Here is a 22,116-nt window from a genome sequence, read left to right as displayed (position 1 = left end):
GCACCCGTAAGCAAGTTGACAAGGATAGATATCACTTTGGGTCTACTTTCATGACTCCTAAAGAGTTCCTGGATGACATTAAAACCAACTATCGGTCTGTCTATTTTTATTCGACTCACTAGGAAAGGCACTCGAATAGGTAAGTCTGGAACATCGTTTTCCTGCAGGTTTACTACCACTTCAATCCATCCTTCATAAGGTACTGCATCTCCTGTGACAGCCGTCACGTAGAGATCATCCTCCATGAGTTCACTGAGGGGTCTAATATATTGTCCAGGTAAGTCTTTCCAAGCACTGTCTATTATGCTCACATTGGCCCCAGAGTCTAAAAGAGCGGTTATGGCGTAACCGTTCATGCTACATCTCAATAGCGACTTTCGACCAATTAGCGGAGCTATCTTTTTGATTGGGTGTTGTTCGTTATTTTTCTGCGTGTTGATAGGTGTATGACCAGTGCTTTGTCTTGCTGCTGCAATCTCCTGGGGGTGGGACTTTTCCTTTGGGTCGGTCAGTGGTCGTCCCGTTGCCCTGACCGGTGCCCGTTTCCCGCCTGCTTCTGTCTTTTCAAGCAGCCTATAGCACGATGACCCTCCTCCCCACAGAAAAAGCAGTGGCTACAGTTTGGTTGAGCCTGAGCTATGCATTGTGGGCACCCATACGGTCTCCTGGTCTTCTTCTCTGGTCTGGTTTTGTCAGAGCAACACTGGTGGGTGGTTTGATGTAGCCCCTCAGGCACCTGGGTTGTTGCTGATAGCTGTTTCAGTGTTTCCATTGCCTGTGTTAAAGCCTCAACCTGAGCACTCAATCTCTGGATGACATTATCCTTACTTTAGTCTCTCCCACACTGCTGAGTATCTCTTCAGGTTCAGCGAGTATGCTGTGTTCTTGAGTTAACTTGTGCTTGGAACTGCGTCCCAGTCTGCGCTTTCTTTCACTTTCTTCCATCGTAGTCTTGATAACCTGCCTTAACAGAGCTTCATCAGACACAGTGGGGTCAGCAAGCAGTGGTTTCAGCTCCCGTCTGACATCCTCATGTCTCTCTCCCATGCCTTGATAGACTGCATTCAAAAACACACCCTGCAGTGTAGACGCATCATACTTAATAAGTGCATTTGCCTGCCTGGAGGTGAACATTATTTTTTGTTTCAGTCCTATCATGCGGTATAGGAATTGCTGTGGAGCTTCATTTTCATGCTGTCTAGCACACATCAATTCCTGGAAGAGCTCTGTGCTGCTCTTCTCGCCAAGGTGGGACTGCAGGAAACTCTTCAGCTCGGTGACTGTAAGATCTTCCTTGTTTGTCAGCATGTCTTTAAAGTTTCCACCTTTTATTATGCGTAACACCCCTCTAATGATCTCGTCATCAGTGTGTTGCTCTCTGCAGCCTTCCTCAATCTGTTTACATAAGCTGTTAAAGCTAATGTCTGATGAAGTGTCAGTTATCTGCCCTCCATGAATCTTAAACTCCCTTCCATCCAATAATCATGCTCTCTCGGGTGGGATTAGAGAGTCCTTCTGTAAATGTATGTGATTAGTTAGGTGTATGCTGCTTACTGGGTTGGCTAGAGTGAGGTTGCGTTGTATCTGAACTAGGTGTGGTGACACAGTGTTGAAGTTTGTTTTGCACCTCTTCTAAGCCCCTTAACAGTTTCTGTATGTCTGTGTCATCTCTTCTCATCCTGCACTTGTCCGCCGTAACCTTCGCTCCCTCTCCCCCTCTACCTTTGCCTCGTCGGTGCTCTCAGCCCTCCCTTCCTCTGACTCGTTCCAACTCCTGCCTCCAAACTCTGCTGCAGAAACTCTCCTCTCTACTCTCTCATCCACTCTGGACTCGCTCTGTCCTCTCACATCTCGGCAGGCTCGTCAGTCCCCTCCTGCTCCCTGGCTAAATGATGCACTGCGTGCTAATAGAACCGTCCTCAGGGCAGCAGAGCGGAAATGGTGGAAATCCAAACACCGTGACGACCTCCTAACCTATCAAGCTCTCCTCTCCTCTTTCTCTGCTTCGATCTCTCAGGCAAAAAGCACTTTCTTTCAAGATAAGATCCAATCTTCCTATTCCAATCCTAAAAAACTATTTTCCATCTTCTCCACCCTCTTGGACCCTCCAAAAGCTCCTCCCCCCTCCTCACTTCTGTCAAGCGACTTTGTTACCCACTTTGAAAAAAAGGTTGATGATATTCGCTCTTCTTTTTCTGACTCACCTTTACTCACCGCTGGGTCACCAGACCCTCCTTCCACCAACACACTTACCTCCTTTTCCCCTCTCTCTCCAAGTGAGGTTCTTACCCTCATTACCTCTGCCTGCCCTACCACCTGTCCTCTGGACCCTATCCCTTCAAACCTCCTTCAGACTATCGCTCCTGATATTCTACCGTTTCTCACCCATTTCATCAACACTTCTCTAACTTCTGGTCACTTTCCAAACAGTCTCAAGGAGGCAAGAGTAAACCCTCTCCTAAAGAAACCCACTCTCAACCCGTCTGATGTTATAAACTACAGGCCTGTCTCTCTCCTCCCGTTCCTGTCTAAATCACTTGAACGCGCTGTCTTTAAACAACTCTCCTGTTATCTCAATCAGAACAACCTTCTGGATCCGCACCAGTCTGGTTTCAAGGCAGGTCACTCCACAGAAACTGCTCTCATTGCTGTCACGGAGGAACTGCACACTGCCAAAACTGCATCCCTCTCCTCTGTCATCATCCTGTTGGACCTGTCTGCTGCATTCGACACGGTGAATCATCAGATCCTCCTTCGCACTCTCCAAAAACTTGGAGTTTCAGGCTCTGCACTTTCCCTCCTCACCTCATACCTCAAAGACCGTACCTACAGGGTGACTTGGAGAGGGTCTGAGTCCGACCCTTGTCAATTAACTACAGGGGTCCCTCAGGGCTCTGTTCTTGGTCCCCTTCTCTTCTCCCTGTACACAAACTCGCTCGGATCAGTCATTAGCCCGCATGGTTTTTCTTACCACTGCTACGCTGATGACACCCAATTAATTCTGTCCTTTCCCCACTCAGAGACCCAGGTCATCGCACTCATCTCTGCTTGTCTAGCTGACATCTCTCAGTGGATGTCTGCTCATCACCTCAAACTCAACCTTGACAAGACTGAGCTGCTCTTCCTTCCGGGAAAAGATTGTCCCACTCTTGACCTAACAATCAACATCGGCACGTCAGTTGTTTCTCCGACTCAGACTGCAAGGAATCTGGGTGTGACCCTAGATAACAACCTGTCCTTCACTGCAAACATTGCTGCTACAACCCGTTGCTGCAGATACACACTTTACAACATCAGGAAGATACGTCCTCAGCTGACACAGAAAGCGACTCAGGTTCTGGTCCAGGCTCTCGTCATCTCACGCCTAGACTACTGCAACTCCCTCCTGGCTGGTCTACCTGCATGTGCCATCCGACCTCTGCAGCTCATCCAGAATGCAGTGGCTCGTCTGGTCTTCAACCTTCCAAAATTTTCCCACACTACTCCGCTCCTACGCTCGCTTCACTGGCTTCCGGTAACTGCTAGAATCCACTTCAAGACACTGGTACTTGCTTACCATGCTGCGAATGGATCTGGCCCTTCGTACATCCAGGACATGGTTAAACCGTACACCCCAGCGCGTGCACTACGCTCTGCATCAGCCAAACGACTCGCTGCGAGGGGGACCCAAGTTCCCAACGGCGAAAACACGTGGGTTTGCTGTCCTGGCTCCAGGATGGTGGAATGAGCTCCCCATTGACATCAGGACGGCAGATAGCTTGCACATCTTCCGGCGCAAACTGAAAACTCATCTCTTTCGACTCCACTTCGAGCGATAGAACTATTAACGAAGCACTTTTATAATAATAAAGGACTGGCTTTTCTAAAGCCAGTTGAGTAGCACTTGAAATGTTTTTGCTCTATGAAACCTGATGTACTTATATGATTCTGTTTTCTTCAAGCTGTATTTTGTTGGTCGAACGCACTTATTGTAAGTCGCTTTGGATAAAAGCGTCAGCTAAATGCAATGTAATGAATGCCAGTCTCAGTTGGATTGTCTAATGGCTCAAGTTGTTGGTTAGCGTTAACAGTAGCAGATAACATCAGAGGTGACTTAACAGAAGTATCAATTTCACCCTCTTTGGAACACACGGTACCACTGCTACGGTTTGCAATAATCAAATCAACAGTATCTTGTAGACACAACAACATTGACATTCCCTCATCTTCTAGGTTTAGTAGTCATACTGTTCATATTCGCAGCAATATACTCAACACAGCCCTCCTCGTCGTCCCTGTTTAGCTCTGATGAGTCAAATCCTTCCACTGGATCGAGGTGTGTGGCAACTTCATACGCTTCATCTGCTGTTAGCTGATGAAATATTTTCTTGATGGACCAGCTTAGTCTCTACCTCTTGTTGTCAGCCATCCTGTGTGTTGTGGGCAACTGTGGCAAACAGTTCTGCACTCCTAGGCGTAGATCCCCTTCAACCTGGTCTCTCTACCTCTTGAGTCGCTAACTGGAAGCACCTTCACTCCGGCAACACGTCGTCAGTCCGGTCCTTTCGGTCCAATATCACTGGATCAGCATGTGGTCGTCTCGAACGATGCTGATACCGGACGAGCCCCCAATAATCTATAACAGGCCCCGCTATGCAGGGCGCGATGACAGATAGTATTCCTGCAAAACAGGAGAAATTATGAACAACCAAATTCTTAGCTGCTCGTTTGGCGGGTCTTGCCAGAATTTATTATTCATTTGGCACACACAATTGTTAATGCCCTTAACCATTTGACACAACACACACACAATTGTTAATGCCCTTTTCTGTTTTCAATATAAACACTTGTCTATATATATTCATGTCTTCAATATATTTGAAATAAACACCATGACTTAAAATAAGAATGTATCTATTCAGATATTGATATTGTAATCAAACCCTTTTAAATACCTTCCCAGGTAAAGCATCAGAAACTAATCTGTGCTAGCATTAGCATTCAACAAGCATTTATGTATTAACTCTGACCATAGAACACATACAGATAATACAAAACACACACACAAAATACTTAGGATATAAACCCGGAAAATATGTAAGTACAAAATGTATAGGAGCTGTAAACAATTACATTTACTTACATTCACTTTGATCAAAGCTCAGTTATGCTACATTAAAATAGCGAATGCCATTACACACACAGCAACCACGAGGCAGTCTCCTACGCAGCATTGAAGACAATAAATAACGTCTAAACACCACTTCAAACACTAGGACATCGTGACACAACACTACCGTGGATTCTTATAACACTTGTGACAATATGTACACAAAACTGACCTGCAAATCAGGAGAAATGATGAACAACCAAATTCTTAGCTGCTCGTTTGGCGGGTCTTGCCAGAATGGAAAGCCAACGGCAGCTCCGTCTCCACCATAGACTGTATATATAAATGGACGTAGGGTCCGTGACGTCACCCATAGGATTCTGCAGAGTTGCCGTGAAGCCCTTAGTAGGCGGAGTCAGCCACTAACTGCTCAACAGTGACGTCAGAGTTCAACTCCCGCCTTCTCCAAATAAGGGCAAAGAGGCGGAGCCGAGGCGGGACCTCCTGCCACCGAGCTGGAAGTTCCAGAGCTAGCTGAAGCTACCAAGCTAAGCTAACATGCTCCCCATCTGCACGCTGCCGTCACATTTTACGTTTCTAAGGTAAGCGGACATGAAACTATTCAGCAAAACTATAAATAATAATCTAAGTTATTGAGCTTTTAGCATAATACTTCAGAATCTTAAAACCCCTTAACGTTTGTATGCAATTATGCTAAATTCAACACTGGAATCAAGCAAATATTAATATGTTTGCATGACATTAGTTATTTATATTTTGATATCACTTAACTATACGTTTAATACATTTAAGTCAAGCTAAGGTACATGTGATGGTAGCTAGTTAGTGCTCTTACCTGTGAGGCCTCCTCCAAACAGCATAATAACCAGACTGTATCATTAAAACTAAGTACCAGTTCTAGATCCTTGACTTTAGACAAACAATTCAAAAGACAAAATGTATTTAAAGACCCATCTTTATTTGAATGTGCCTCTTAACCTGAGATATTAGTTATACAGTAATAGTATTGACAATCTAAAAAAACTGAGCAACTCAACAGTCAACTTTATGTTTCTTATTGTCTAAAGCATTTATTATTTTCATTTTCCCCCTCTCATATTCAGTGCGGACGGATTGAGACAGCATGGTGTCCAGAGAGCTGCAGAGACTTCAGGGAGAAACCTCTGTGTGATGGACGTCCTGTCTGTTGGTTTGGAGAGGACTGAGGGTCTTTCCTCAGCGAGGAGGACTGAGGGTATTTCCTCTGCGAGGAGGACCAGGGCTGATGAAGGAGCCCATGCTGGGCACAGCTGATACCAACTGCACAGGCCTAGTCTGTCACTTTATTTGACTAAATGTGTTTACTTATACATTTAATAGGTTTACACCTTCTGTCCATATGTGCTTTTTATTTAAAACATTTGATTAACTTTTGGTTCACATTTCAATAAATTGTTTTTGTATTTGCACTCCTTTTGTCCATTATTCTTACTGAAAATGTTAGATTACACATTTACATCTGACTGAAGATTGGCCCCATTTATTTGTGACGTTGCAAACTCTGCGGTACAAGGCACAAGTGATGTGAAGCTCATAAAGTGAGGCAAATAGAAATAATCAGCGGATGGAGTGTAGATGTGGAAATGGCTGCATTCGATCAGCTGACTGTTTTTACAATAAAAGTAGTTTCTTAGTGAATGTCCTGTACTGGTCTTAAAATCTCATAACATCAGCTTTTAATGTTCCTCTTGGATGTTCTTCTTGACCCTCAGAGAAGGAGAAAATGTTGTGTCTTTCAGGCATGTCCTTTCCTAACAAAAATGACAGGAAACATAAAACATATTATTGCAGAAGTGTGTTATTTATGAAAGCGGTGTGTTTGTGTGTTTAGGGGCTGTAGATATAATTATTTTGTAATTGTAATGTTTTTTTTTTATTTTAACAGTGAGCTACAAAGACAATCAGATTATGAATGAACAGTATGAAGTTCATCAACATTCAAATATATGTTATTATCAAAATAATATTGAACTGTTATCAAAACGTAGTGCAACTGTAGAAGCTTGCTCTGTTGCCTCACTGAAATAATCACTTTTACCACGTTTTTTACAGACAATATTGAGAGATAAATAGTAGCAGTTCTCACTATGTGTTAAATATCTTTGCCTTCAATACATTAAATTAGAAAGCTGACAAAGTCATATTGCTAAATATCTAAATGTAACTTTTTGCATGGAAAAAACCCTCAACTTAACTGATGTGTAGGTGATCTAGTATTTAGTATTGTTTAATGGAATGTACACTGAACAAAAATATAAACGCAACACTTTTGTTTTTGCTCCCATTTTTTATGAGATGAACTCAAAGATCTAAAACATTTTCTATATACACAAAATAACCATTTCTCTCAAATATTGTTCAAAAATCTGAAAAAATCTGTGATAGTGAGCACTTCTCCTTTGCCAAGATAATCCATCCCACCTCACAGGTGTGGCATATCAAGATGCTGATTAGACAGCATTATTATTGCACAGGTGTGCCTTAGAATGGCCACAATAAAAGGCCACTCTGAAACGTGCAGTTTTGCTTTATTGGGGGGGTCTGGGGGGGTCTGAAAACCAGGCAGTATCTGGTGTGAGGGGTAGGGGTAGGGTTAGGGTAATGTTGTGAATCGAGTGGCCTGTGTTCGTCGTCCATAACATACGCCTGCCCATACCATAACCATAACCATGGGCCACTCGATTCACAACATTACCCTAACCCTAACCCTACCCCTCACACCAGATACTGACTGGTTTTCGGACCCCCCCCAATAAAGCAAAACTGCACGTTTCAGAGTGGTCTTTTATTGTGGCCAGCCTAAGGTACACCTGTGCAATAATCATGCTGTCTAATTAGCATCTTGATATGCCACACCTGTGAGGTGGGATTGATTATCTCGGCAAAGGAGAAGTGCTCACTATCACAGATTTTTTCAGATTTGTGAACAATATTTGAGAGAAATGGTTATTTTGTGTAGATAAAAAATGTTTTAGATCTTTGAGTTCATCTCATGAAAAATGGGAGCAAAAACAAAAGTGTTGCGTTTATATTTTTGTTCAGTGTATATCAGTGTATTCAAGTCAATACTTCATTCATTTTAACCAATATCTTTCTTGATTCTTTGTACAGTATGAAAAAAGAGTCTTTGTGTCTTTTGCTGAAGTTCACTGCTGTGAGGAGTCCAGTTCTGTCTCACACTCTCTGGTCCAGCCTGTCTGCATCACCTGGGCACCTTAAACAAACATATATATATATATATATATATATATATATATATATATATATTAGGGCTGTCAAGTTAACGCGTTAACGCAAACAAAAATTAACGCCACTAATTATTTTAACGCGATTAACGCATGTGTATTTTTTGTCCTCGGCCGCCCCGTAGTTTCAGAGCGCATCGAGTTTAAAATACCATCTACAAGCTGATGCTGACAGCCCCGCTCCTGCCGCCCGCTTGTGGCAGACCACACTTCCACGCTCACCGGCAGGCACCGACTGGCCATCTGGAGGACCGGGAGGGTGTGTGTATGTGTGGCCCGAGCGAGCGAGAGAGAGACCTTACGTGCATTGTTGTTGTTAGCATCTGGTGCTAGCTAGCTGCGCTAACGGATATGGAGCTGTTTAAATGAAAACAGAGGAGCGACATTTCGCCACAACTGCGCCGAGCACTTGACTTTATGCAGGCAGCCAGACAGTGGGACATTGTACGAAAAGTCAGCACACTCAGCATGGATAGTGCGCAACATGATTGCAGCGTCCAGGCAGCTCCCGTTCGAGCATATGCCTTGAGTTGCACATAGCTCCAACGATCCATCACACACACACACACACACACACACACACACACACACACACACACACACACACACACACACACACACACACACACACACACACACACACACACACACACACACACACACACACACACACACACACACACACACACACACACACACACACACACACCATTTGTATTGTATGAGAGAGGTTCCAGGTTGAATTGAGGCGAATATTTGTAATGTTCAGAGGTTGTTGTGTTTAATATTCATGAGAATATTTGTCATTGTACAAATGATAATAAACATTAGCATAAAGTATATTTGTCTACTCATATGTTGATAAGAGTATTACAAACTTGAAAAATATTCCTCTAAGGTACATTTAGAACAGATAAAAAATGTGCGATTAATTTGCGATTAATCGCGATTAACTATGGACAATCATGCGATTAATCGCGATTAAATATTTTAATCGACTGACAGCCCTAATATATATATATATGTAAAGTACCATGTGTACAAACAATATAACTGATTCTCTTCTGTTGAACATGTTGGATTGTGTATTGTCCGAGTCAGGGTCCTTTTTATTTTACTGTAACTTTGGAAGTTGTGTTACCAATGCTTACTGTTTATTTGATATCCATTTGGTAATGCAATTAATAAAAACAACAAGGTTTGGGTTCGTTCTTCAGATGACTGTGACGTTAACGTGTAAGCTCGATAATGAACTCCAGCTCAACCAACCATATTGTAATATCTAAGTAATCATCTTGAAATATGACATTAATAATTGTAATATACACACATCTTATTGTGAGGTTGATTTCACATACACTACTTCGACATTAGCTTGTCTACATACTTGAGCATAGCCAATTTAAATTAACCTTAGATGCATACAGTTCCTATCTACATAATAAAATATCTCTAAGTTACAAGGATGTAACCTTATTTTATCAACCTCAAACAGAAGCCGTTTGTTCAACAGTATTATCCCACTTAACGCTTAACACTTGTCTATTTCGTTTTAACCTTTATATATATACAGTCTATGATTTTAACTTGGAGGCTACGATTAGCATCGTTGGCACCGATGTAGCTACCACTAGCTTACATGCTAACCCAAGCCTTACCATTCATTACGTAGCTGATTAAAATCATTAACACATAAATAAAGCACTCGAATTTCACTTACCGAATTCATGCACCGTCTGTTTTAACCGCAGAGCGAGTCACAATAGTCCGATATATAAGCATGAAGAACAAACAACCACGGCCGGCTACAAGTTGTGTTTCCTGGATGAGCTGAGCAGGCAGAGTCCCTGTAGCTAGCTTCATGGAGCAGTTAGCAGAAAGACAAGAAGCTAACAGCGGCAGTCACTTGACAGAGCCGTCACTCAATGTGACCACGCCCTAATTTATGCACAAACTTTAAGACCTAATATAAATAAAAGGGTCGCATTAGAAAACAATTCACTCACAGATCCATAATCATGAAGGTGGAATCTAACTATATCGATAATAAAAATGTATGGAGCCAGGGGTAGAAACATGTTTTTTTCTGCTGTAAAATTGGGCATTTTAACATGGGGGTCTATGGAAATTGCTCCTTTCTGCAGCCATCGCCTATCGGCCAATATATGAACTGCAGTGTGTGGCACTTCCGTATTGGCTTCCCGGCTCAACCCCACAGTTTGCCGCTTGGTCTCCACATCAGTCCGTTTACGGCAGGCGCAAATCACAACAAACCCCTTTACGGCAGTGTTACCCTGCCATCTACTGCCCCCTGCTGTCCATTGTTAAACAGGTTTCTAAAATGATATTAAATATAAACATACAATTGTGATCACACACTGTGTGGGTCACATAGTCAACACTGTTCTCATAATTCATGAAAAACTAGTTTGAGGAAAAGGGGTCAGTAGAAATGACTTAATGTCACTCTATTTAGCCTAACTTATGTTTTTAATATTATACTGTGACGGGGTTCTATTTGTCCGTTGAAAACATAGGCTTAGTCGGATGATTTAAGCTCCAAAACTTTATTTATAACAGCAACAAAAGAATATATACTGTTTGATCAATGTGAAACAGTATAACTTAAATAAACAAAATCAAAGTTACCAAATTTGGTTGTCTATTACTCATGGAGTAAACACATTCTAGCTGTTGCCTTCACTGCAACAATCTCCCGAATGATTCTTCCAGGGCCAACACCGTCCCTTTTGTACCCATAGCCCCTCTCCACAGGCTTACCGTCAACCGGTTACACAATCATCTCCAAACCACATTGTCAACATAAATGTAATTTCCTCAAACATGAGGAAACTATCTGCACCAAACATACACAGGTTAACTACCTCTTAACCTGTTAAACCCTGAGCCTGTTTTTCAGGTTTCAGGCTCGAAAATGACATTCCCAGAACAAATGACCATATCTTCCCTTCTAAAAGGGTTAAATTAATAATCATTTTTCTCAAAGTAATGATAAACCTGTGAGTTGGATGTAGAAAAGTCAGATTCAATATAGATGTTTTTTATTTTAAAGAAAATTCAGATTGAACATGGTAAAAAACTGTAAATTATAGTGTCCGTCCAAAACATATTTTGCACTTATAGTGAAAACTAACCTTGGATGATGGGTTAGTAGACTAAAAGCTTTAGGAATCCAAAGTACAACATATAATAAGTACCCTGTATCAAGATTGATGCAAAACAAGTGATATTTGACCTTTTTAGACAGATTTAGCAAAAAAAACCCTCTTCTGGGGCCATTTGGGTGGATTTTCCATATCTCTGGCTCCCCTTGCTCGATTTTGACATGTGACATCTCTTTCTGACCGTTAGAGCCAATGGAATCGAGGGGAACTCCCACATAGTCCTTATTTGGTCATGTGTATGTGTGAGACTGCTGCATCGCCGAGACCGGAAGCAGCAGCTAGCTGTGGTGGCTACCATTAGCAGCTAGCATTTACTCCCCGATTATTACATACAAATGGAATTATGGATTATAAATTCAATCAGTTTTTTATACATGGACGTTAAGAACCTATGGATTAACCGATTCAGCAGCGTTTTTTCTCATTTTAATGCCATTGAACACGTACTTTGATCAGATTGACAGCTACTTGTGAGACGATCTCCCTAGAAGCTTGGTAAAGGTACGTGTTGTGATGACTGTATTTGCTTCCCCTGTCGCGAGTCCGGATCACTCAGTGATGATACTATATACCTACATAATCTATGGAGTCTCAGCTTTAATCGGATATATTGTATGTGCAGCTATGATAAGTAATAAGGGTACTTTTATCTTGAGTTCTGTGCCAATGTCCGTTAGCATTTTTCGCTCAGGGGTAATTTAGATGCTTCTTGTGAGACTTGTGTTTTGTTTTGGTAAACATGGTTTGTATCGTCAGTTAGCTGAGATTATTTCCGTTAATCTGGTATAACACATTAATAGGTTCTTAAATATTAAGATCCCCTGAGACACAGTATCGTGAAAAAAAGACCCAGGGTCCCCGCCGGCGGGGACCTTCGGGCTTAACAGGTTAACAGTCATTTCCCATAATTAATAAACACAAAATAAATAATAAATTGCATCCTATTTAACTCACGGAAGTGATGCGCCTCCGTCTTTTCCACCTTCCCTTTGCTAGGGAGACGGCGGTGAAACTCCGCCCGCCGCTCCCCACGTAAGTATGGTGTAATATAGTTAAATGTATGTTGAAATAATTGTAGACTCACAAGCGTGCACTTGTGGTCACGCTACAGAAAGGAAGGGGAAAAGGTGGACGTTTTAGTGATGATTTAACCTGATTTATTGATGAATGGAAGAGAGCAGGAAATGTTTGGTATGTGTGTGTGTGTGTCGCCGCTACGGCTGTCAGTGGCGGAGTCAGTCACTCTGTGATCCGCTCCGTCACATTATTCTCCCCCTCCCCGAGGTTGGCGATGTGCGGCAACCTGGAAAGGTAATCCGCCACTACATTCGATTTGCCAGATCGGTGACGGATAATGAATTTGAACGGTTGGAGTGAGAGGTACCAACGGGTAAGACGGCTGTTGTGATCTTTCATGGAGTGATGAGGGCGCGAGTCTCAGATATTACAGCCAGCCTCCTGCGTTCATGATGAGGGACAGAGTTGAGCTGCTGGAAGAACCAGCTCAACTGGCACACGTGCAGGGCAAGAGCAAGAGGTGGGTGAGATTGATCCCTTGAACTCAGTGGCGTTTTCTCCTGGAGGCCAAGGGAAGCCAGGCTCCCCTGTTTTTTTGGATTGTAGTTATAATTTTAATAAATAAATAAAAACACTTGTTTAGTTTCGGTAATTATGCTGCCGGCCCATCTCTCCCCCATTCTCATTGAGTATTTACAAAGAGTGAAACAGCGCCCCTCAGATGTTATGGTGAAACAGTAGATTGCACTCTGTTGCGAGAGGAGGCTAGCCAAAATTGGCTTCCCTTGTTGAAAAGAAATTGAGGGATTGACCAATCAGATGAGGCTCACGTCATGCCTCACAATCCAATCAAATCGCATCAACTTCAGTTCGTACTGTAACTGTCATCACCACCCTTAAAAAGTAGTAAGCAACTGAAGCAATTGCAATTATGGAGGGTGGAGAATTTCATCAACAAATAATTGTACTAAACTTCTGCTACAGCAGCAACTAAAAAATGAAATCTGATGACAGGCCAATGCCCAAACTGGAGCTGTGTACAGAGAGGAAAAAAGGAGCGAATCGGACGTAAAACTTTAAATAATAAACAGCGAATTTCTAACATTTGATATTTCATGTGGCCGGACTGGGTCAGTTTCCAGGGCTGAATTTTAGTCCCAGTCCGCCCCTGGATCCAGGTGAGGGCCCGGTGGTCGGTTTCCAGGTCAAACTCACGCCCAAGCAGATAGTACTGCAGACTCTCTAGGGCCCACTTAATGGCTAGACCCTCCTTCTCTACAGTGGAATATCTAGTCTCACGGGGTAGCATCTTACGACTCAGGTACAGGATTGGTCGTTCTTCTCCAAGGTCCCCTTGGACCAAGACTGCTCCAAGGCCTACTGCAGAGGCGTCCACCTGTACCAGAAACCTTTTGGTGAAGTCTGGACTTTTAAGGACAGGTGAAGAACACAGGTAGTCTTTTAAGGTGCGGAAGGCTGTTTCACAGTCTTCTGACCAGGTTACTGGGTTCCTCTGATCCTTGTTGGTCAGTGCTGTGAGTGGCGCTGCGATGGTGGCAAACTGAGGCACAAATCTCCTGTACCATCCAGCCAATCCAAGGAAAGACCGGACCTCCTTTTTGGTGCGAGGTTGAGGGCAGCTTCGGATAGCTTCAACCTTATCCACTTGTGGCCGTACCTCTCCTCGTCCCAGTTGGTAGCCTAGGTACCGTGTCTCCCGTCGTGCCCACTCACATTTGGAAGCGTTGAGTGTCAACCCAGCTTTGTGGATCCTACCCAGTATCTCTGAAAGGTGTTGGACATGCTCCTCCCACGAGTTGCTGAAGATCACCACATCATCGAGGTAAGCAGAGCTGCAGTTCTCACAACCCTGGAGGACTCTGTCCATCAGCCTCTGGAAAGTAGCTGGTGCTCCATGAAGTCCAAAAGGCATCACCGTAAACTGGAACAGCCCTGTTGGTGTTCTGAAGGCTGTGTATGGTCTGCTTGACTTCTCCAGCGGCACTTGCCAGTACCCTTTACACAGATCCAGGGTGGTGATGTACTTGGCAGCTCCAACCCGCTCCAGCAAGTCATCAATTCTTGGCATGGGATAGGCGTCGAACTCTGAGATGGAGTTGAGCTTCCGGAAATCCATGCAGATCCGTAGAGACCCATCCTTTTTGAAGACGATGACCACCGGGCTGCACCACTCTGAGTTGGATGGCTCAATCACTCCAAGTTTTATCATCTCTTCTACCTCTTTCTGCAGTTCTTCTACCAGTTGTTGTGGGACACGGTAGGGACGTTGGCGGATTGGTTGTCCATCTTTTAGTCGGATGACATGCTCAACAAGGGTGGTCTTCCCCGGGCTGGAAGCCAAGAGTGAAGGAGCCTCCTTGAAAATCTGGAGGATCCATGCAGCTTGCTCAGGTGCAAGGTGCGTCAAAACAGGAACGGCAGCCACAGTTAAGGTATCCAACCCATTCTCGACCTCCTCCTCCTCATCCAAGTTCACCTCACTCACCAACAATGCCTTTTCAGGAGCCTGGACAGAACGTTCCTTCCACTCTTTCAGCAAGTTCACGTGGTAGGTCTGTTTGGTTTTTTTCTTCTCTGGGTGATTGATCTCATAGGTGACTGGACCCATCTTCCGTGTGATGACATATGGCCCTTGCCACTTCGTCAAAAGCTTGCTGTTGGATGAGGGCAGCAGCAAAAGGACTTTCTGGCCAGGCTGGAACTCACGATGCCGAGCTTGCTGGTCATACCAGGTCTTCTGGCTTTTCTGGGCCGAACGCAGGTTGACTTCAGCCTCCTCCTGGTATCCTGCCAACCGACCCCTCATCTCCAGCACAAACTGCACCACTCCTCTATCACTTGGAGTGGTCGTAGGAGCCTCCCAGCCTTTTCGGAGTAGGTCCAATGGGCCCTGAACCTCCCATCCATATAGCAGCTCGAACGGAGATAATCTAGTTGAAGCCTGGGGTACCTCTCGGTAGGCAAAAAGCAGGAATGGGAGCCAGCGGTCCCAGTCCTTACCAGTGTCATCAACAAACTTCTGCAGCATCTTCTTCAGTGTCTGGTTGAATCTTTCCACCAGGCCATCAGTCTGCGGGTGATACGGCGTAGTCTTGATCGCCGAGATGCCCAGTTGTCTGTAGAAGAGCTGCATCAACCTGGAGGTAAAGTTTGTTCCCTGGTCCGTCAGGATCTCGTCTGGTATCCCCACTCTGGAGAACAGCTGTACCAGCGCATGCAGAACCGATGGGGCAGTGATGGTACGCAGGGGAAAGGCCTCGGGAAACCGGGTGGCGTAGTCACACACAACAAGAATGTATTGGTGTCCCCCACTGCTTTTCACCAGAGGGCCGACAATGTCCATGGCAATCCTGCGGAAAGGAGTAGATATGACAGGCAGAGGCTGCAGGAATGCTCTGTCAGACTTGCGGGCGATGCAGGTTTTCTGGCATGTGGGGCATGTGGTGCAGTATTTCTGTATATCAGTATACATGGAGGGCCAATAAAAACGTGCGCTGACACGCAGATAGGTTTTATGGCGGCCAAGGTGCCCGGCCCATGGGATTGTGTGTGCTAGGTGCATGACAAGTGACCTACAGCTAGCTGGGACAACGAGACGTTTGTGGTCATCAGTAACTATGTACAAAACATCCTCATCCACCATAAATATTTCCTTTCCCACACACTTTTCATTTCCCTCCTTTACCACTTTAGTGAACAAAGGTTTTAGTGTGTCATCCACTCTCTGCAACACAGCGACATTTTCTGTTACTACCCACATCTTATCCGTCTGTAAACCATCCCTTTCTTGAGCCGTTGGCCTTAGCTGCTTCTCAAAGCGGCGTTGGCGACGTGATTTTCTTGGCCCCTTAGTGCCACCCTCACACAGACTACTGTCTAAGTCTGGGAGTGGTTGGACTCCAGCTTTCGCTTGGGCTCTAGTTACCATTGGGCCAGAAACATTAACATTTACATTTACATTCCCATCTTCCCCAGAGTCAGTTTTCACAGAGAGTTCTTTTTCATGCAGCAAGTCCAAGAGTACTGGTAAATCCCATCCCAGGATTGCATCAACAGGCAAATTCTGTACCACCCCCACCCTCAACAGGTACGACTGTCCATCAATGATCACGGAAACGTCCGCTTTGGGATACGGATGCTTATCCCCGTGAACACACAAAATGTCTGTTTGTCTGCTGTAGTCCATAGTTCCAATTGGCACAAGACTTTGCTTCACTAGAGACATGAAGCTACCAGTATCCAACAAAGCAGTGACCTGCTTGCCATTAACAGTGACAGCTTTATAACATTGAACACGTTCCTCTTGATCCCCAATGGGCCCCAACTCTGCCCGGGGTGCATAGCAAGCGCCTGTGACCTTAGCTTTGCGTAGGGGACACACAGAAGCTATGTGGCCTGGCTGCTGGCAGTAATAGCAAATTAAATCCTTACCAGCTCCTTGTTGGTTTGGGGCAGTGCTAGGATATCCGGAGAACTCTGGTCGATTCTCTCTTTTTGCCGGCCTGGGCTGGAATGCTGGTTGGGGTGTGAAAGTGGTTGAGCGTGCAGGTGGTCCTCCTCTGTGAGCGTTGATGTACTGGCGCGCCAGCTTGGCAGCCGCAAGACCCTCTGTAGGCTCATGCTCTTTCACCTAGGTCCTCACCTCCGGTGGGAGTATCCGAAGCATCTGCTCCACGATGATGGCCTCTGCAATTTCCTACTTGGTGTGCTGCTCTGGCTGAATCCAGCGCCGGTAGAGACCTTTAAGGCGATGGTAGGTCTCAATGGGGCTCTCTTCAGACGGTACCACCATGGATCGGAACTGCTGCCGATACGTCTCTGGGGAGATGTCGAACTTTGTCAGCAACACTTCTCTCAGGTCTCTATAGCAGTGGGCTCTCTCCTCGTCCATTGCAGTATAGGCCTCCAATGCCTTCCCTGACAGCAGTGGAACGAGCCGGCATGCCCACTCCCTTTCTGGCCACCTCCACGTTTTGGCAATGCGCTTAAACCGCAATAAATAGTTCTCAATGTCCTCACCGCACTGGTACGGTGGGATTTTTGGCTCCGCATAATGCCTCCACTCAGGCGTTGGCTGATCAGGCTGGCTATCGGCGTCTGATTGAGGCAACGGATTATCAGCTGGACCAGAAGTCCTCAGGTATCGGAGCTCTGCCAACAGGAACTCCTCTCGCCTTTGCTGCCCTGATAGAAAGTCTTTCATCAGTGAAAGTAGTTCTGCCCCTGGTTCACTGGTTGACCCTGAGGCCATAGGAGCTGCTGGGGCCGTCCCAGACCTGTCTTCATCCTCTTCATCTGTCTCCCATGGAGACCCCCGCTCTGATTTGGCAGCCTCCTCCTGCTGCCGACGCCGTCCTGTGCGCTGCTTCGCAACGCGGCCCAGCACTTTCCGACTAGCCATCCCACTTCTGACACCATATGTGACGGGGTTCTATTTGTCCGTTGAAAACATAGGCTTAGTCGGATGATTTAAGCTCCAAAACTTTATTTATAACAGCAACAAAAGAATATATACTGTTTGATCAAAGTGAAACAGTATAACTTAAATAAACAAAATCAAAGTTACCAAATTTGGTTGTCTATTACTCATGGAGTAAACACATTCTAGCTGTTGCCTTCACTGCAACAATCTCCCGAATGATTCTTCCAGGGCCAACACCGTCCCTTTTGTACCCATAGCCCCTCCCCACAGGCTTACCGTCAACCGGTTACACAATCATCTCCAAACCACATTGTCAACATAAATGTAATTTCCTCAAACATGAGGAAACTATCTGCACCAAACATACACAAGTTAACTACCTCTTAACAGTCATTCCCCATAATTAATAAACACAAAATAAATAATAAATTGCATCCTATTTAACTCACGGAAGTGATGCGCCTCCGTCTTTTCCACCTTCCCTTTGCTGGGGAGACGGCGGTGAAACTCCGCCCGCCACTCCCCACGTAAGTATGGTGTAATATAGTTAAATGTATGTTGAAATAATTGTAGACTCACAAGCGTGCACTTGTGGTCACGCTACAGAAAGGAAGGGGAAAAGGTGGACGTTTTAGTGATGATTTAACCTGATTTATTGATGAACGGAAGAGAGCAGGAAATGTTTGGTGTGTATGTGTGTGTGTGTGTGTCGCCGCTACGGCTGTCAGTGGCGGAGTCAGTCACTCTGTGATCCGCTCCGTCACATATACATAATCTGTATTCTCTATTGTTTTTTGACATGTTGCTCTGGCATGAATGATCTCCAGATCTCCCATTGAGGGTGTCAAACCGGACAGTAACCCCCGTAGTGCCATGGCTGAGGTGTTAGGACATAGGAGCTTGTTGGGCTTTGGTGTTGTGTTGGCATGGCTGGTGCTGTTCCACCTGCTGGTCAACATATGGCTGCTGTGCGTGTTCACCAGCCTGCTGGTGGTGCTCGGGGGCTGGCTCGGGTCACAGGCCGTCCTGGAGTCCAACAGTGTGGTTCACCTGGAGAGGTTCATCACCATGGAACAGGTACATGTGAATTTGACTTCCCGTGTTTTGGGCAACGGTGTATTATCACTCCAGTATTACATAATTTACACTTTGTCCTCGCTAAATTTCAGGTTCCACCAGCTGTGGAGGATGAGCACAAATTGGACCAGGAGATTCACAACACTGTGTGGAAAATCATCAGAGACTTTGTCACCTCCTGGTACTCCACTGTGTCCTCTGAGAGTGGGTTCGAGACAGAGGTTCAAGAGGCTATGATCTCTATGGCCATGGAGCTGAAAATACGTGCTAGACAGCTCGACACGAAGGTAATTTGATTCAAGAACTCATTGTTGGAAAAAAAACAATTAGGTTGATTTTGATAAATGTTTAGGAGGTTAACATGCTGTCGATACTGTCAATGTATGAATAGAGTTAGGTATTCAGGGTTTTATGCGGCTTCCCTGCGGATACATCACTAGTTATGTGTGTTTCAAATCAATTTTAAATAATCAACGCGTTGTGATCAGATGCACAAGGCCACATCTGTCTGTTCTGACTATGATCTCTTTAATCGTACAGCTTTTTGCGTCTTACAGCTTTTATTAGCTTATTGAAACATTTCATGTTTCTCTTTCAGTCTTCTTTAAAATATTTTAAGATGCCTGGGGGGCTGATTATTTAAAAGAAAACTCAGTGTCAACAGTTCCTTTTAGTATTTGCTTAGTTGGAAACATTACAGTAATTATAATTTCAACATTTTAAACTACCTATTTCTTTGCATCAGCAAAACACCATTTATACTTTCTTACATCCACCTTATATTGCTGTTCTTTAAAATGAAATTAGAGGAAAGGAAATAAATACCTAAACACATTAATTTGTATCAACTACAGAAGTCTAATCATTGACAGTGTATTGCTATGTACGCCATGTCTTCTGCTTATTATATTTATATATATATATATATATATATATATATATATATACACAGTATATGTGTGTATATATATATTATGATATTTATAAAAATAGTTCTATCATGCAACAAAGAGTTTTTTTGCAGCTGTCAGACAAAGAATATATCATGTGTATATCATATATGCTGTATATTGCACAATAATGGTAACAGATAACAGAAACTGTTACCAGATTAACTAGATACAATTATACTGGTTTTATATTCTTTTGGATGACTTCAGGAGTTGACCCAGAGGATCCTGGATCTGTTTGGCTGCCACCTGCAGGACTACATCAGAGCCAAAGAGCTGCTGACTGAAACGCCTCGGACAGCAAAGTACAGCGGTGAGTGCGAGCAGCTGTGGAAAGCGTATTCCATGGTTACCACGCCTCATCTCGCCATGAGCAGCGACACGATGGAAGTCAACTACACCAGAGCGGTCACAGATTTGTTGCTGCATGTTTTGGTTCCTCCTCCTCACTTAGAGACCCGCACCGGCCGCTTCGTTGTCGGAGAACTCATCACCTGCAACGTTATGCTCCCTCTCATTGCTAAACTGTCGGACCCGGACTGGTTAAACTTTCTCGTGATCGGCATATTCAACAACTCCTGCAAACCACAGGAGCCAATTAAATCAGAGCTACTTGCTTCATCCCCATCTCTACCACCACCGCCTGCTGAATCCGAGCTTGCTCCACCGCAAGAGACCACATACGTTCCCCAGAAGAATAATTACGTTTCTGTGACTGAAGCTGTCAAAGACACAGAGATGGCCTCGCCTGAGCTGGCAGCCTATGATGTGATTGACTCCGAGGAGATGAACGAGAATATAACTGAAGAAGAAGAACCCACTCTACCCTTTTTGAGGCGTTTCACGAGAGGAACCAAGTCAAACCCATTTTACCAGGAGAACGACTCTGACCTGGACTCTCCTTCCGCTGACTATAAGCAAAGTTCCATTGATTCCCTAGTCATGATCAGCCTAGAGGACAACAGTAATGGTGGGGACCTGGAGGATGTTTGCCCCAGTCCAGTGGATAGTTCTTGTCCTAAAGTCCTGGTGAATTCAGAACCGGTGGGGCATCCTTATGATCTGTCGTCAGCTAGGAAGGCAGAGGGGACTCCTGGTAACGGTAGACTTCAGGACGTGGACAAGGAGGGCATTTCTCCTTTAGTAAATCCAGCCAGAGAGTTTCTTCTGGGACTAGAGACGCCTGGGTTGGGGAATCCCAATGAGCTGACTGTCAGTCCGTTACAGGGCTCCTCCCCTATACAGTCCTTCAGTTTTGAGCCCCTCAGCAGCCCTGATGGACCGATCATGATCCAGAACCTTCGCATTACTGGCACCATCACAGCCAAAGAGCACCGCGGCACCGGATCACACCCCTACACCCTTTACACTATCAAAGTAAGAAGAATCTAGTTCTGCTTCTTCATCATTTTTTCATTATTCTGGGGATTTTGTCATGCAGTTGTTCCATGGTGGCATTAAGCTGATGTAACGCCCAAAGATTACGACTGAAAGACCATTTCAAAGTTGCAAATGAAGAATTGTTAAACATGTGAAGCCTTTGGAGATTTCTGCACAAGCAGCACAAATGCTTTTATAAACAGCATGTCAGCACCAGGGTTCCTTGATTCACTTCCTATTGCTTTTAGGATATTCAATCGGCGAAGATTTGTTGGTGGAAATGTACGAACAACACAGCAATGCACCAGCTTAGACCTCGAAGAATAATTGTGATATATGCCCAAGGTGACATATTTAAATTGTCTGTTTTATCCAATAATTTGTCCAAAATCAAAAGATATTTACATTAGAAATAAAAGAAGAAGAGAAAAGCAACAAGTCCGCAAAATTCCTAAAATTATAATCAATTATCAAAACAGATTCCAATTAACTTTCTACCAATCAACTTACCAATAATCAGATTTATCAATGTTAATCATATTCCGTATAGGAAATAACAAAGCAGAGACTAGCCACCATTTATTGTTCATTTGGTTTTATATTATCTCCAATGTTTAACAGAAGGGAAAGAAAGGTTGTGTTCACTTTAAACTGTGTTTTCTCAGAGCTG

General features: G+C 44.3%; 1 protein-coding gene across 3 annotated transcripts in view; it reads left to right on the top strand.

Moving 5' to 3' along the window:
- The window catches only part of snx19b (sorting nexin 19b), a 69,246-nt gene that overhangs the window by 13,360 nt on the left and 33,770 nt on the right, over positions 1-22,116 (top strand). For all 3 annotated transcript variants that reach the window (XM_034239944.1, XM_034239945.1, XM_034239942.1), the window contains exons 2-4: positions 18,867-19,116; positions 19,209-19,403; positions 20,277-21,443. In XM_034239944.1, coding sequence (XP_034095835.1) covers positions 18,867-19,116; positions 19,209-19,403; positions 20,277-21,443 — 1,612 coding nt within the window. The remainder of the gene's footprint in view (positions 1-18,866; positions 19,117-19,208; positions 19,404-20,276; positions 21,444-22,116) is intronic.

The sequence above is a fragment of the Gymnodraco acuticeps genome, unplaced genomic scaffold, assembly GCF_902827175.1.
Source record: "Gymnodraco acuticeps unplaced genomic scaffold, fGymAcu1.1, whole genome shotgun sequence".
Classification (NCBI taxonomy): Eukaryota; Metazoa; Chordata; class Actinopteri; order Perciformes; family Bathydraconidae; genus Gymnodraco; species Gymnodraco acuticeps.
This window is presented reverse-complemented; position numbering and strand designations above follow the sequence as displayed.